At 41.3% G+C, this 18,069-nt stretch overlaps 1 protein-coding gene across 1 annotated transcript; it reads left to right on the top strand.

Annotated features, from left to right (window-relative positions):
- The first annotated feature begins 951 nt into the window (after positions 1-951).
- Positions 952-11,253, top strand: LOC133956590 (probable glutamate receptor). Its single transcript, XM_062391758.1, has 10 exons — positions 952-1,104; positions 1,273-1,347; positions 4,021-4,052; positions 5,063-5,242; positions 6,059-6,282; positions 6,971-7,068; positions 7,710-7,927; positions 9,466-9,685; positions 10,552-10,802; positions 10,881-11,253. Exons 2-10 carry the CDS (start codon positions 1,284-1,286, stop codon positions 10,977-10,979), a joined length of 1,386 nt encoding a protein of 461 aa, XP_062247742.1. The 5' UTR covers positions 952-1,104; positions 1,273-1,283; the 3' UTR covers positions 10,980-11,253.
- The last annotated feature ends 6,816 nt before the right edge of the window (positions 11,254-18,069 follow it).

Raw genomic sequence — 18,069 nt, forward strand, 5'->3', positions numbered from 1 at the left:
GCTGGCGCAAAAGAAAATGGGTTATAATCCGTTTACTTTGTCAACCTCTTGGATACTGGTCAATATGGAAATAAGCAATCTAATGTGGACAACTTTGACCGGCTGAAATCAACCTAAACTTAAAAGTGCTTTAAGCTTGAAAGCCAAACCCGAAGTCATATCTGGGAATCCATGAAGCCCCTCGATGAACACAGTTTTTCACTCAGAGGTTTGTCCACTTTCAATTCTGTTTTCCAAAGCTGACGGCCACCTCTGGCGAGCTGTCCGACTCTGCCAGGCCTCTTCCTCAGCTCTGTCAGACTTTGTGAAGCGCGACATGCTCATTTTAGCGCCACAGTCTCAGCTTCAGCCAGCACATAAACACAAAAGACGGCTTCATTAGGATTCCAAGAAAACCGCAGAGTTACTTTTAAAGCTGTATTTATCTACACAATTTGGCACAGCCTGGCCTCTCAAATGAAACCTCTGAGCTCTGTCTAGCACTTCAGACTTGGAGAGAAAGTTTTTGTCAGAGTGATTCAGTTCCTCCTTTCAAGATATAATCACTGTGTTTTTGAAAAATGTTTGTGCATATAAATCTTGTTTGTGTTGTTTTATAGGCTATGATACGGGATGGGGTTTTGTGGAAACTAAAATATGAATATTGATGGAATCAATGTTATTTTTAAATGTGGGGGGTTTAATTCATGCGCCTTTAGCTCTAAATGTGTGAAGGATACTTCACATGATCGTGTGTTGTCAGCACTGTAGTAAAGCAGACATTGTCCTCACGTTGAAGAGTCCCTCAAGGTTTGGCAGGAGTTAAACTCCTTCCTCTGACTCTCTGGGACCTCAATCCATCTGTAAGGTTGTTACACAACCACCATCCCCCCACCCCCACAGCGAACCACCACCCCACAATCCACCTCCCTTTTTCAGTTTTCATTCTGCCAAAGCCTCATCCAGCAGTCACAGGTCTATTCCCCCTCTGAGCACATATCTCCTCCCTCCCTCCCTGTGCTCCCCCATATAAACCCCCACTACATTCTGGAGAACACAACCCTGCCAACACTAATCCTCCCTTGCGTTGAAGTCGAGGTTTTCTTCCACATTGCAGATAACGGGGTAAGGAGTTTTTGACCAATTGTGTACACACATGTCTACAGTGTTTTTCTATTATCCGATTGGTATTTCTAGGTAGAACGTATTTGATATCAAGCGTTTCTCATTATTAATGTTATGGTCTGGGTAAATTATGTTTTGAAGAAATGTACAAATTTGTGTGATTTTCAGGTTGTGGCAAAATGAAAGGCTGCACTGTTTTGCTCCTCTGTGTGGCAGCATTCAGTACTTTGACAGATACTGCAGGTGAGACAAACACACAACCTTGCACTGCAAAACATGTTTGAATGTTCAATCAATAAATTGTCTTTGTATTGGCCATATTCACAAATTAGAATTTGTCTCGAATGGCTTAACTAAGTGTGTCATCCTCTGTCCTTAACTCTCAACAAGAGTAAGGAAAACCTACCAAAAAGCCAACAGGGAGAAAGAACGTAGAAACTCAGAGAGAGCCACATGTGAGGGATCCCTCTCCCAGGACGGACAGAAGTGCAATAGAAGAGACACATCAACAAAATAGAAGAGTATTTATAAATTGATTAGAATAAACTGTTTTTAACATATGAAAAGGTGTGTCAAAGTATTTGTACATAAGAAAATGTCTGATAAAGGTTTAGAGTTATTGCTAGTAATGGTAGAATATGTGAGTGGGCGTAGTGTTGGTTAGTTTAGAGTAGGGTCAAAGGACATAAATGTTTTGAGGCAGAGCACAGTTCTCATTCAGTAGTCATTGCCCGACTTTATGGGCGGGATGAAAATCCAAAGAAGGGCCCATGATGCTCTTGATGATGACCTTTTCTTCCTCATCTCTCCTCTGTCATGGAAAATGACTCATTGTTCACTGCATTCCTCAATGTGAAAAAGAAGACCTATTTGAAGTGGCTGCCTTGGAGTGGTCTAAAAGGAATATGAAGGAAACCTACCCTTGCTTTGTGTAGCCCTCCAGGCAACGTGGACCTTTTTTATGGAGAGAAACTAGATCCGAAATAATAAAAAATATTAGAATTATGATTATGATCACAATTGATAAGTGTGTGTATCGCCTGTCCCTTATCTGAGAACAACCAGTTTCCATTGTTTCTTCCATCCAAAGTCGTTCAACAACCTCAGTCGCCAGTGCATGATTTTTACCACAGACAAACGACATCTATGCTTAGGAAAGAATTGTATTTTACCTAGTTATTTTCCTAAACCAACCAAACCTGTGACTACCACAACTGTAACCACAGGTCTGTCATTGTAAGTATGACATTGACGGCCGGGCACACCTACACCTCTGTGGGTTGCATTTAAAATCAGGTGGTTTCAGTCACAACTCTTTATCCATGTAATTCCATTTCTATGCAAAAAAAAAACTAAACTGCAACAGCAAAGAAACATACTGTGGCTGAATATTGCTTATCAACTCTATGAAGGGCAGCTGTGGACAATGCAAGGGTACAAGGCACATTACTTTTATATTAGAGTTGAAATCCAGAGTCACGATGGAGAGGTGGATGGATCTTTGAATAGATGTAAAAGAAGTTTTCAAATTTAAACAGTTTGTGTCTTATTCCCTCTGAACTTCCTTTGCTCTATCAAAACCAAACACGGCCTTTCCCCAACCTAATTAATGATGTTCTCTTTCAACATTTTAGTGATACATGCATTATGAAAATATTAGCAAAATACTTGACAAGTGTTTGAATAAGCAGCATATACCCTCAGCACATTCGAATTCAAAAATCAAATGTCGTTGCGTTCCTTATGTATGTTCCGTCAGAGCATTTCAGGGAGATAGGGTCGACAGAAGTTGCCAATTATTCTTCACATTTTCAATGTGTTGACTCATTGACTGAATTATGTTTCTGTCATTTTTTACATTACATTCTGTAAAGCTTGGTGCTTTGTGGCTCCTTCCACTAAGGTTTCACTAAGCCAATGAGATCATCTCCTCCTCCAGAGCCAGCCTCAGTCCGCAAAAATGATGCTACGCTCTTTGAGCTCTGGCCAACCGAGACGGGGGTCACGCTCCCAAATCATCCCTCACACTTGACACTTTCCCCCGCTTGCCCCTCTACACTGCTGGAGTCCTATCAAACCATAGAGGGGGCATCATCCACTGTGGCAGCTGCACCATTTCTCACCAGTGTAGGGGCCACTGACTTGCTGTGGTCCAGAAAGCACTGTGATAAATCAATTAATTGTATGGGGGGGGGGGGGGGCTCTGCAGGCAAGTGATGAAGTGACAGGCATCTCCGCTGATCGTAGGTCCTGCCATTGTCTCTGGGGGAGACTGACAGGGTGTCATTGGCTTTATGTGAACAAAACGGACCCTGTTTGTGTTATCATATGCAATAATTGAAAACGAGCACCCCTGGCACCTCCGCTCGAACCCCCCTTCTCTGATGGACCCTGGCAGGGCATGTTAGGAACGCTGCAAATGCCATTGGTCACGGTTACAGCACAAGGAACACAACTCCGAGTGTCATGGGCAGAGTCGGAGACTCTGGTGGGGGGGCGGTTGATGGTAAAAAAACAACAGCAAAGAAAAACATCCTTGATCCCCCTCACAGGGGCCCAGATACTCCCCGGGTGTGACTTGCAACCGTCCACTCAGTGTGGAGGCCTTTTCTCAGATCTCCTGAAAAACAGCCGACTACAAGCCTGCCATTGTCCTCCAGTAGCTGTCTGGCTTATTCACTGCCGCGGCAGAGAGAAAAACACGTGAAGGGGACTCAAAGCAACAATATGCCTCATTAAGAATCAGGAGCTGCTCTGCCTACAAAGCCTGTGTGCAAGGAACCAAACCACTAATCAGCCAAACAAGTGGCTCAGACTAAATCCTCTCATCTCTGTGCTGATGCTTGATTACGTTGACTTGCTTCATTACAATCCAGAATTTATTGTGCTGCTTGTTTGTTTGTTTTTTCCATTTAGATGCCAAAGAGTTATCCATCACCACTATAAAGGTACTGTTTCTTTCTTGTACTCTCTGGGTGAGAATAGCCAAACTGGGGCCATGCAGATGTAAATTGAATCATTCTTCTCTACTACCCAGAATTTCTTACTTTTGTAGTTTTAACATTTTTTTTATCAGTAATAGAAATTTTACAACTTTTATCCAAATTTTCCGAGAATAGTCCTCAGAGTTTAAGACTCATATGTACTGAGTCTTGGTTGGTTTGATGTAGATAACAGTAAATGGGAGTCATGGCTCTGCATGACTTGTTCTACAGATAGCGCCATACTGCTCGAAAATATGTCCATATGTGTTTATAGTATTGTAATAAAACCGTTTTCTCCTCATTGTGAAATATGAGGCTCTACTGCCAGTTGACTTCTCCGTGTCTGTGATTGGTTATATGTAATAAAACAAGCCTATTTTATGTGCATGAGCTCAGATCTTGATGAGGAAAACCTGGATTGGCTTACAGAGTTGATAACCAGCTTACTGTGACCGCTTAACCTGATTTGAGATTGTTAGGTAAAGTTGAGCTGAATCTCAGAAAGATATCCTGGGTATGTTGAACTCACTTTGTTGTACAGGTCTCCCCATGATCACATTGCGCCCTGATCTGCCCCCTAGTGGATGTCTTTTGAATCCCCATCAGCTAAAATTGAACAGTCTGATTTCAACCCCTACTTTAATCCTATACTGTAACATCATCATCAATACATTAGGTGGGCCCACATTCAGTTGAATAACTTAATAAAGTGATTCAGATCATGTGAATAAACACTTGGTTTGATTATAAGTGGTTGTCTACCTCCCTGTGTTGCAGAATTTCATTTCTCACCTCTTATCACCTCACATGAGTTGCACCAGTCATTCTCTGAAGACTGCAGAGTAATCCTCAAATAATCACATCCTGAGATTTTGTTATTTTAATCAAAGCTTTGCGATGCCATTGTATCACCAGTTCTCCCTCATTGATCCATCACACCCAGTAAAATGAGGCTGTTTGCGTTGTTTGTCCAGGAGGAGCCGTACACCATGAGCAGAGGCTCTGAGCTGGAGGGCTTCTGCATGGACCTGCTCGCAGAACTGTCGAAGATACTGGGCCTCAAGTACAATGTGCACCTGGTGAAGGATAACCGCTACGGAGTCATGGATGCCAGCGGCAACTGGAACGGCATGATCGGTGAGATCGTCAGAGGGGTAAGTCAGAGGCCATGCAACTGTCATATCATGGTTTTTATTTATGTAGTGCTTTTCTAGTCTTGATGACCACTCAAAGTTCTTTACAGTACAGTTTGACATTCACCTATTCACACACACATTCATACAGTGCATCTATGATCAGCACTTTGTTGTTCTATGAGGGGCAATGTACGGGGTTCAGCATCTTGCCCAGGGACACTTCAGCATGCAGATGGGGAAGACTGGGGACCGAACTGCCGACCTTCAGGTTGGAGGACGACCGCTCTGCCCCTCAGCCAAAGCCACCCCATCACAGTTCATGTACAGCATGTTAGGGATAAAATTGTGTGATATACTAATAGGTAACAATATGTACAGTTTGAGCCTTTTGTACACAATTTTAAGCCGCTTTATATTAACAAAGCTGACATCAGTAAAATGAAGATCTGCTCCGACCCAAAGTGTTTGAAATTCAATAACACATTTATTAGTAAATAACTATATTTACATATATGTAAATACATGTTAATTTATGGAGTGAAATTTATCAATGAACCAATATTTTAGTATACTTTAATAAATTATTAAATCTTTGGTCACTATTGCCATGTCTCACATATTTTGTATAAAGATAATAAATAATTATCTTCGGTTTAACAATCAAATATTTCCATGCTTTGTGGGTTAGTTTTAATCATATGAAAAATAATGATTACAAATTATATCAAAAGAACAGAGAAATGGATCTGCTGCTTAACACTACAGTACTGTGTAATCATGCTACGTACACTGTTGTACATGTGAATATGTGTGTGTGCCTCCATGGACCATCAGGAGGCTGACCTGGCTGTGGCCCCGCTGACCCTCACTGCTGTCAGAGAGCAACATGTGGAAATGACCACCCCCTTCATGCAGACAGGAATCGGCTTCATCCTGCATAAGGACGTGGCCTCTGAGGAGAGCACCCTCAGCCTGCTGGCGCCCTTTTCCACCAACATGTGGATTGGAATCCTTGTTGCCTTCCTGCTAACAGGTCTCTGCATATTCCTGGTGGGCAGGTACGTTTCAGAGGGTCAACACAGAAACCGTTGACAGAAATAATGTCTGCAAATGCTGTAGAAACCAGGACACACAGTTCATGTTCAACGCACATTTTACACTGGGACAATAAAGTTTGTCATCTTGTCTCCTGTCTTCTCATGTTGTGTCATGCGTTGTCGTGTTCACATTATTATCTAATTTCGCGTTTTGTGGTATCTTGTCGTGTCCTCATGTCTTATCATCACATGTAGCATGTTGTCGTGTCTTGACGTGTCCTCATGTCTTGTCTTCTCATTTCAAGTCTCGTCGTGTCCTCATGTCTTGTCTTTTCATGTCGGGTGTGGTCTTGTTTTGACGTGTCCTCATGTCTTGTCTGCTCGTGTCATGTGTTGTCTTGTCCTCATTTCTTATCTCCTCATGTCGCGTGTTGTCAAATCTTGACTTATTCTCATGTCTTGTCTTCTCGTGCCATGTGTTGCCGTGTCTTGATGTGTCCTTTCTTGTCGAGTCATGTGTTGTCCACTTGTGTCTAGTCTTCTCGTGTCTTGTCTATTATCATGACTAGATAACAACAACTGATATGATTTCTTGGCTTTGGTAAAAGCTCCTTAATTGCCACCCTCTTCGCACATAAAGTTATATTTCAGTCAACAGAATCCTGCTGCTTTAACGGTGCTGGTTATGATGTCTTCTGTCATTGTGCAGGATCAGTCCCAGTGAATGGTCCGAGCCAGACACAGAACAGCAAGACTTCACTTTGCTGCACAGCTTCTGGTACATCACAGGAGCGCTCACCTTACAAGGTAACCCAGCAGTCAGCTCAACACATCCACAGCCTCAGAAACCCACTGCTGTGGGCTGCATCAGTCTGACCTGTCAGAATGCACACACTGCTCTGCTAACATATTGTTGGATAGAGTGATGAGATGGTTAAAAACGAATTATTTGTGTGAGGTGCAGAACAGAAAGTGTAATTTCGTCTTAAAGTATATACTTTATATATATATATATATATTAATAAAACTGCATACATTTTGGTATCAGAGCTGCAATCTAAAAGAAAATACCTTCTTGACAACATTATTAAAGAAGATGCAACAATAATTGGAATCCAGTGCTGAACATATACAGTGTTGTGTTGCTTTGATAAAGATGAAGCATAATGTCTAGCTGCCTTTGATCCAGTTGTCTTTTTTTTGTATTCTGTATGAGCTGAGCTGAGTACTATATCATGAACTGAGTCAGAGCCATCTTAAAATAATACAATACTGTATCCTGTTGACATTATAAATCACTCAGGAAGGTGTTATCATGACATAACTATGTCTGTCTGGATTGTTTAGAACAGAGCATGGATATTATATTTTGGCTTTAAAGGGATAGTTCAAACTAACCCTTTAACATAGTGGGCTCTTCTCACCGACCGCTGCCTGTGTCCTTTCAGGTGCCGGTCCTCACCCTAAAGGCCTCTCTGGACGTTTTGTCAGCGCCATCTGGTGGCTATTTGCTCTAGTGCTGCTGGCCTGCTATTTTGGCAACTTCAACTCCCAGTTGCACTCCAACAGCAAACACGTCTCCATCAGCAGCTTTGAAGACCTTGCCAACCAGGATGTGATCGAGTATGGCACAGTTGAATCTGGATCCACCATGTTTTTCTTTAAGGTTAATTCAGTTACTCTTAACTCTCCAAATGATCAGTCATTCCAGCTGCCCTTAGATAGTTTGATAAATGGTCCACATCTAAACCTAGTATTTGGATGGACTGTGTCTGGTCAATGTGCAAAATAGTTTAAAACTGCTGTGAAAATCATAGCCTGGATGGCAGACGAATTTAGCCCCGCCCACAACATTTGAGGTCGGGAAGTTCGGTCTGGAGTCGCTGCGTTGGGGACAAATTATGCCAGAGGGGGACATTTAATAATGTCATTGGTCAAATTAAAACTCCAGGACAACAGAAGGGGACTTCAAAGTATGGGATGCATATTTGATCATTTATATCATATAAAATATGTCATCAATATAGTTTAAGATCGTTATCTTTAGTGTGTTTCCTGGTGCGATACACTCGCGTCAAGCGCAAAAAATAGACTCGACGCGAGTTTTAACATGGGAGTGGATGGGAGCCAGCTGTTATTCATGGCTTGGCACTGCGCTGAAGCGTCGCTACGGCATCGCTTCAGCGTCCGGTGAGAACCCGGCGTTAGTAAATAACTCACAATGTGTTGCTTAACATACGTCACATACTACGTTGCTCTGGTTGGTTGTAGGTCTATCCAATTGAGCGAAGAGGAATTTTATTTCCTGGTCAGTTGAAACACGCCCCATAATCACAGCCAAATGGAACGGTCTCAGATTCACATTCTGACTAGAATTGTGAGTCTGACAACGTCAGGCTAGTGGAACCACCTTACCTTAATTAGTATATTCATATTGTCAAAATCCATAGCACACAACCTATTTTTGGGTAGATGCAGAGGTAGGTGGGACTTTTTCAGTGCTGGAACTATCTTACATAAAATAGTCCAGGTTTTAGAAATCTAAGGGGATGATTGATTTTTCTCCAGGTGCTTTTAAATTTGTTTTATTCAATTCAATACAATTTGTACAGTGCTAAATCATAACATAGATTATCTCAAGGCACTGTACATATAAAGGTCGAGACCTTAAGAATAAAAGAGAACCCAAACAGTTCCCACAATAAACAAACACTGACAACCGTGGAGAGAAAAAAGGAGAAACCAGGCTCGATATGGGCAACTGGTTGGGGTGAGCAATGAAAAAATGGGGGAGAGAGGAGGTGTGTTAAAAAGAGGGGAGAAAAGAGAGAGAGACCAGGAACCATTGTAACCATCATATTCTAGCTCTCTCCGACTGGTTGTCTAATAATAAATGAAATGATCAAAGTGATATTTATAGATGTAATTATGGTACTAACAGTAAGTTACAAGACATTGATTATTATTGATTTTTCAATATGGGCTATACAAAATAAATTTGATTGATTGACAAAAATTATTTTGAGAGCCAATGACATCTTCAACACTCAACAGACTAATGGTGCACCTGCATCAGGAACATTCCAGGACGTCATGCTGCACCATTGTCAGTCCAGCCAATAACGTGTGCTGCTGAAATCTTGTGCACTCAGAATATTTGTAGAGCACAACAGGATTATTATGCTTCATTCTTTTCTTTCCCAGAGTTCCAAGAATCCTCTGCTTGAGCGTATCTACCATAACATGGAGCGTAAGAAGAGCTTCGTGTCCAGCATGGAGGAAGGTCTCCGCCGTGCCCAGGAGGGAAACTTTGCTTTCATTGGTGAAGCAGTGTCCTTGGATTTGGCAGTGGCTCGTTACTGTAAACTGGTCCGATCACAGGAGGTCATCGGTATGAGAGGCTACGCCATCGCAGCACCACTGGGTGAGACCTTTGGCCATATAAGGATGTTTTCTTTTATTTGGGAAGATGTGGGTCACCTCACTGAAAGTGCTTTGGGTTACATTTCCATCTATGATTCTATGGATAAGGGTGAGGTGAATTGAATTGATTCACCTCATGTGTTGCTTCCAGCCTTTTTCTCCATGGTCAAATAGATCAGTTGTTTCTTTATTCTTCAAATTAAGCACTCGTCATAATCCGAATTGCCTCTGCACCACCTCCATCAAAACTCTTTACCTGAGCCAGGGGGTATGGCTGCTTCAGGCAGTTTCTATGGATTGTTAAAAACTGCTTTGAACTTCTTTCTCAAGCTCTTTTTTTTTTATTATTCTTAACCACCACCAGCGCTTCCAGGAGAGTAACAGTTTCCCCCTTTGGAACCTTCATCTCATGTTATTTGTTTCTTTAAAAACATAAAAAAGATAATTTACCTTACAGTCCAGAGTTGGGATCTTTTAAGGTTTTCCTCACAGACTGTATTCAGGTCGAAGGACCAGGAACAGGAGAACCTCGTAAACTGCCTGAGAGAGAAAAGTCAGTGCAAAAAAGCCTGAAAATTACTGGCTGTTTTAATAGTGTTAAATACCCTCTCCAATGAAAATCAAGTTTTGTTACCTAGTTAAAGTAACAAAACTAACAAAAATCCAGACTGTGAGCCCTACCTTATCCGCCAGCATCTGTGTTGGACAGCACTAATGCTTTTTTAGCTGCATGCAAATCCATGCAGCTGGTTTAGCATTGAATGAAAAACCAAAAGAGTGGAGGCTGTTGGAGCAGCAGGTTAATGGTTCTGGAGGAAGCTTGTTCAACTGCTTACATTACCACATCATCTCTCTTTACTCCCCCAGGTTCCTCGCTTGCCAAAAACCTAACTGTGGCTATCCTCAGCCTCAGCGAGTCTGGCACATTAATGTTCCTTCAGCAAAAGTGGTGGGCCAGCAGCTGCTTGGGGGCCGACAGGGCCCACGCCTCAGAGGCCCTGCAGCCCCATGATTTGAGAGGGGTCTTCATCCTCCTGGGCCTAGGACTGGTTGCGGGGCTATTGCTGGCCCTGCTGGAACTCTTGTCGAGGGCCCGCAACCAAGCTAAGGATGGCAAGGTAGGGAAGGGTATCCCACAGCGTGATCACACCATGGACTAATTTTATTGCTTACTTTTTTCACCTTTTCTTTCACAGAAATCATGCTGCTCAGAGCTGACAGCAGAGCTGAACCGGAGGTTTGGCAGCCGAGAAGCAAGCACAGAGGAAGACATCCCTGACAAAAGCAAAGCTTAAAGGAAAAGTGTACAAGTTAGCTTCTGATAAGGTAGCGGCAGAATTCGTGTAGTGATAGCTTCATGTCGTGCTGCCATTCAGTTTGTTTTGTACTTTTTCGGAAAGGCTCTGTAGAAATAATTCCAACGTGGTCACTAACAATACTACATATAAGTCAACAGATTTCTTGTTAGATGTAGACTTCTCACTGACTAATAAACATACATCTCTTCTTGAGATTGAGTCTTTTACTGTTTGTATTTGCTTCTTTGTTACAAATAAATTCCTAAAATTCTTTGGTTTACATTTCTTTTTAGTTAAACTTTAGAGACAACAATATGAAAGACAACAAGACAGCATCATTACTGATATGCAAGCTATGAGGTATATTTCCCACAAAAGTTAAACAAAACCTCAGATTTCATGAAAGGTGAAAGGTTGCTCATTGAACCCACACAGTATTAACAGCAACTGTTACTGTTGGACGGCTTTTGCTGAGGGGTAGAGTGGTCATCCTCCAACCTGAAGGTCGGCAGTTCGATCCCAAGTCTTCCCCATCTGCATGCCGATGTGTATTTGGGCAAGATGCTGAACCCTGAATTGCCCCTCATAGAACAACAAAGTGCTACTAATAGATGCACTGTATGAATGTGTGTGTGAAAGGGGAAATATAAGACCTTCTATGACAACTGAAGGCTGTGAGGGTGAGTTGAGGCATATTCAGCTGCAACATGAAACTTCACCACTATATGTCACTAAATTCTACACACAACCTTTAACCAATGACCACACTATGACGAAAAACGTGACCGTTTTACCATTTATTTTATGTTGTGATTATTGTATTAAGTAGAAATTAAGAATGCATTTCTTGAATCCACTGGCCCTTTACTCACAGTTGTTTTGAAGACTCTGTAGAATGATTTCATTCTAACTTCCTTATTTACCTGATTAGAGCCTGTGATCCTCGAAATCTTTTTTGTTCACAGATACTCCTTATACCCCTCCCCAGTTTGTGTGTGAACCACGGACTGAATATAATGATGGATGACATGACAGATCCCCAAAAGTGAAGCCAAAGTATCTCCATCAGCCCCTCTGTGGCTGGCTGCAGTATAGGTTATAAACCATGCCTGCTCCATGTTAGTGGATTGATTTTTCTCAACGATGGTTTCTACCATTTTAGGTAATTCTATAACACTGTGTTTCGGTTAAAGCTATTTGGCTCTGTAAAATTAGGTAAAACATAATCATTGACAGCAGAGTTTTGTTTCCATCTGAGATATATTGGCTTCATTAGCTAGTGGTAGGGAGTGTTATATCTTCATTTACAGTCTAGGGCATGGACCTACATGTAACAGTGGTATCACCCCTGACATGATTCTTGTCATATGTGGATGTTTTCTTTTGTTACAAATGTCAGATTGGATTCTTGAGATCATAGCAGCCTGTGCCTGGAACGTATTTACCTGGTCTATCAACTTTAAAAGTCGCATTTTCAAAACCAAGAATCTTGCTGTTATGTTTGTGGTCCCAGTCTGTCCTTCAGATAAGGACCCAATTCACACCTTTGTGTCCTCTAGCCTGGTTTTTGTAACCTTTTGTTTCTAGGCTTCCTGGTGCTAATGGTAAAAGTCCTTAAAAACATCTGTATTGCAGCTGAAATTTAAAAAAACAAACAAAATATTACCATTTATATCTTCATTTGTTTTTCAGGGGGTCCTATCAGTCTGATTTGAAGTGGAGAGGGTAATGCTGCTGTACAGGTTGTTAAACCCCTTGTGGTTTTGATATTGGGCTTTGTTAAAAAAAAAGAAGAGATCTAACAAATCTGCACACTGTGCTTAAATTATTTTCATATATAAATGTTATCGCTCCTGTATGAATACACACTCAATATACATCTGTTGCATGTTCCACTATGTATGTGTCACATTCCATTGCACAGCTTGCAATACACCCTTGTGGCCACTTGGAGGGGCTGTTGGATTTATTTTGGCCTGAAGATCGTGTCTCCCATGGCCACTTTATTGATAACATATAATGAGTGAAAACCTTCCCTCTCCACATGCATCAAGTGGACTAACAGAGGCTGCACCACCTCCATTATTAGATTCGGTCAATTATTTACATACACTAGAGTTAAAGGCTGCCGTATAGAAGTTGCTGTGCTGATATAATTTGTTGACACAAGCGATGGTGCAGTAAATAAGAGTACAAGGCTGACTTGACATCCAGAGAGAGCAGGAGGATGCCAGGGTCTCACCCTCAGGGCCCCTGAAGCCTAAGACTCATTTGAGAGTTAGTTTGAAGTAAGTTGATTTAATAAAATCAGTTTGGAAAATGCATGAAAGCTCAATGTTATATAAACTGCTGAGGGTGCTTAGGCAGATACCGTCTTATAGCTCCTGTCTTGTCTACTAATGTAGAATCCTGTTTTATTTGATGTAACATATTAAATATTCAACAGAAAATTACCTATTTTCTTTCCCCCTTCAAACCTGGTAATTTAACAGGGACTGATGCTGCACACTGAGTCACATAATTCTATTTCGTCAAATGTGATTGTCTAACTGACCAGTGGCTAGTGTGGAGATTCAGCATCAGAGGTGTGTATGGAGACATGTCTCAATCCACATACAGTAGCTGGGAAACATAACAAAATTGTCATCTTTCGACCAGATTTGCTATTTTGAACAAGCAGTATGTGTTTTATATTTTATCGCTCCATAGAAGTTTCTAAACCCTGACCTCGGTTAAATTTTTTCACATGAAAATGCAACATGCAACTGAAAATCAGAAGATTTAAAAATGTATCTTATGTTTCTCTGTGACTTTAAGGTCCCCCCCATCAGTATGAGGAAGATTACACTGGATTGTTGGGTTGAGGAAAGTTTTCAGGCAACACTCTCAAAACCAATAATAATAATAACTTATTAAAAAATATAACCATAAAAGTGATAGATTTAAAATTAAAAAACACCTTCCAAAGTTGTGGCGCTCGGATACTAAAGGACCGGTCCCCTTTAGTACCCAGTCCAAATATTGGGTAGGTCCGTGTTGGAGGATCTGAGAAACTGTTCAGACGGTTGGGGGTTAGCAAGTCACGTATATAGACTGGAGCATCAAGGATTGGTGTAATGTGGTCGCTTCTCTTTGCAATAAAAAGCATTTTTTTTTTAATGTTATCAATCAATCAATCAATATATACATTTCATTTGTATAGCCCATATTCACAAAGATGTGAACAGTAGAAAACAAGAAGTTCTAAATTGTAAAGGTGAGTAAAGTGTTTAAATGAGCAAATAGCCACCACATTTTGTAACCTACATGGTAACAGCAACATAACAGTTACTAACTGTATGTTCATTGGTAAAAATCCGTGTGAAACGACCTGTACTTGAACCTGCTAATCAGCTTCAGGAGTCATTGATTTCCGCCCTGGCAGGAGAAGCTGACGGCTGAGGCTGGGACTGAGGCGGCAGGGGGTTGAGAGAGACGCAGGAAGGTGGAGGAGAAAAAGACCGGTATTGATTTGGTGGCAGGCAGCTCCTGACAGCTGCACTAAGCCAGCACATACTCCTCTCAGCCACAGTCTGCAGCTCGGCCGACAGGGAAGTGCCTAAACAGATTAGGCTTTATATCCCACAGATTTCCTGCTCACCCCCCCGCCTCTGTATCCCCACCAACCCATCCACACACCAGCAGACACACCGTCTCTTCTCCACAATTAAAAGCTTATTATGTATTTGAACGGTGACATGAGGGTGTGGATATGACATTTATTAATTCAGTCTTGAAGTCTGAAACCTGATATTAAGACACAAAAAAGTTTTGTTTTGTTGGTGTTTTGGGGTTTCATTTCTGATATAAGAGGCCTGACGGAGCACATTCAATTCATTCAATTCTTTTCCTGCTCTGACAAGTCAAAATGTCTGCTGGGAAAAAGATTTGTTGATTCCAAATGCACATCTGTTCCCACCGTTCTTCAACATAAAGACCTGCACTTTCCTCTCACTCGCCTATTTTCAGCCTGGTCAGCTATTGCACAGGGAGCAGGTCCTAAAACCTGGAAAATAGTTCAAATTGTTACTCTTCTTTTTATGTTTTAAGACAGTTGCTAACAAGTTGGTGGAGAATCCACAAAGTCGCCTTTACAGTCTGTTGTGTTGTTTACAAACGTTATTACAAACTTTATACATTAATGAGAGGTGATGCTTCTGTAGAATAGGTCAGCACAAAGCAACAAATTCCATCATTGACTGGAAACTTGGTGATGGAGATGCTGAAGTTGTCTGTTGTTTGTAGATGATCTAAGCTTTTTATGTCAGATGATTATATTTAGGGCTCAGTGATTGAGTGTTGGTCACAGAAAAGCCAAAAGAAAATCCCATTTGTTTTAAGCTCAGGGAACCAGGGTGACGCTAACTTCAAGGCTGGCAAGCTAATATCTGCAACAAGCTAATATTGGTTGATATCAGCCTTGCTCCACTGTTTGCTTAGCCTGTTCTAAGTCTGCGTTCATCAATGAATATGTCATCCGTGCCAGGGGATCATTTGTGTTTATTGGTGTTACTAGCGCATTATTTGTTAGTACTCGCCTGTTCTCCTCAAGAAAAGAGGATGATGACAGGCTGAAGTGACTAGCTGCTGGATTATACATCTTGTGGAAACCATGGGGGAAGCCAGTGGAAGAGAGGAAAAGTACAGCCTGAATTTACTACAACTGCTGTTGCGTACTAGTTAGTGGGTCCACAAGTGTGTGGGTCCACAAGCCCATTCAGAGGAGCACACAGCTCATCGACTTTAACCGGCTCTTCCAGGAGCTGTGTCTAGATAAATGTCATACCTGAGGCTGAGCAGTGACTGGTTTGATCCTCCTCTAGCGCAGGTCAGTGACAGGACTGAGTCCAGTAAGCTTTGCTCTCAGCGCTGATTGGGTTTCGCAAAGCAAATTTTATAAATTCTAAAGTTTTAATTTAAAGTTTTTGATAGATGCAGAGAATCCCCTCCAACAAGCCATACCAAACATATCCTTCAGGTTTACCAAGGAGAAGACACAAAATTCCTGTCTGATCGGGTCTTTGCATTGATTTTGTATGTAATCTGGAGGCGTGACAAATTGGCATCGTGTTTAGAGAGACACACCATTACTTATACCTTGTTCCCAATCAATGCCTTGAATTATTTACACAGTAAATCTTTCTTTTACATGGCTCGACTGTTTTTATCTGTGATATACAACTGAATTCCTCATTTGCCACATTGAGATGCAAGTTTAACCATCTACTGTAAAGCTGAGATAACTTGATTCATGAATATCCTACTGTTCGTTATTATTAGTAGTAGAGCAAAGTTTCCACCAGACGAAAAACTCAGTTCATGTTTTGTTTTAACATGCTTTGAAATTAAAACAGTGGAATATAATGGCAACAAATCTAAATATAACTCTAAAGCAAGAAAGCCTTGATTTGGTCCTAGACCGGCTTATGCTGTTTCGGAAAAGATTTGCATGAATTAATAATTGATGAACCGTTAAGGAATAATAAAATAATATTTCCAGGGTATGCTTGAACTTTTAAGGATTCACTGATAAAGCGTGTAGACTTTTAAATAATAAAGGAATAAAGAAGGAACAGTATACAGTAATCTTTCTCCTTCCCTCTCTCTCTGAGCACTGGCCTAGATTCCTTTCAGCGCGTCCTCTGCCTGCACTGTAGCCGTAGGCCTGTCGATGCGATCAGAATTATAAATTCTAATGGACGTGTCACCACTTTGAACTGCAGGCTTGAAGAGCTTTCAGTCTGGCGCTCCCTTGGATATGCCAGGCGAAGTCTGCACATTGATCCCTCTGAATTTGTTTGACTTTGACAGTCTCTTTCTTTCTAACCCCCCCATTAATTTTCCTGCATGCCGTCTCATTCTCTTTCTTCTCGTCTTTCCGCAACACCCATTTTTTGCTCTCTGCTTCACACGGGAGCGGAAGAAGGCGTGAACACACACTCATGGTTCACTTACAGTACACATGATGTGCAGACTACAGCAGTTTAACTGAAGTACAGCTCTCACTTAGTTATTCAGGGGAAGTTGCTTCCTGCTTTTCAATGGACTCCCTTTGACTCCAAAATTCTTAATGGACATGCAGTTGATATTTTGCTTCTTAATAACCACTGAATATTATTTGTATATGAAAATGAATAATATGATCTGAGTGAGAGTTTCAGCATGTATGTGCATATATAATGATGATGGGGTTTGATTCCTCTACAGGGAGGTTAGAGGTCAGCAGCTCTGAAGCTGGAAAGGGATTCAGGGATTTGCTCAAGGACATTTCATTGGAGTGCAAACTTTTTTAACACAAGGGGCGAGAACCAAAGACAGAACATGGAGGAGCTGCTTGAAACAAACTAGTTTGATGTTTGTCCCCAAACACATCTGAAGGCACACGTGTTTATAGCTGGTCCAAACTGCCACACTCAAAGAATGGGAAGAAAAGCCTCCTCTTATAAAGGGGGAGAGGACGTGATGAATTGTACAAATGGGAGTAATGGCTCACACTTCAGCACAATATTCCCTCAAATGGTTTGAGAGATTTGCTCTTGTTTCTGTGTGCACATGCGCAAAAAGTGACAAAAGAAGTTAGGGAGCAGCTTGATTCTCTCCCGATAAAAGGCAGCAGTGAATGTCATTTACCCATAATTCACCACTTCACAATCAATACTCACATCATAAATGGTCCAATTGAGGCCTATTCAAAGAATGGACCTGTGGAAACTTAACTAAGCCTGAAAACAGAATCAGTGGGTGACTACTATTGTGGCCTTCTTATTGATAATATCACCTTTGGCTACTATGTTGACTTTTGGAGCCATTGTGTCCAATAAAAACCTCAAATTCTTGCAGAAAATATTATAAAAGGCAAAATTGTGAAATTCACATGAATAAAAAATGTTTTATTAAAAATATCTAAAACAATCTGCAAATATGGGCCTGTTGAAATCAGAGTTGTAGATGTTCAATCCCACCATTGTCAGCACATCATTTATTCCAGGCCAATGCTGGTTTAAAAGGCAAGCTTTAACATTATGGACTGCTGATAGTTGCATCGTGT

Source organism: Platichthys flesus, chromosome 7 (genome assembly GCF_949316205.1).
Source record: "Platichthys flesus chromosome 7, fPlaFle2.1, whole genome shotgun sequence".
In the NCBI taxonomy this organism is placed as follows: Eukaryota; Metazoa; Chordata; class Actinopteri; order Pleuronectiformes; family Pleuronectidae; genus Platichthys; species Platichthys flesus.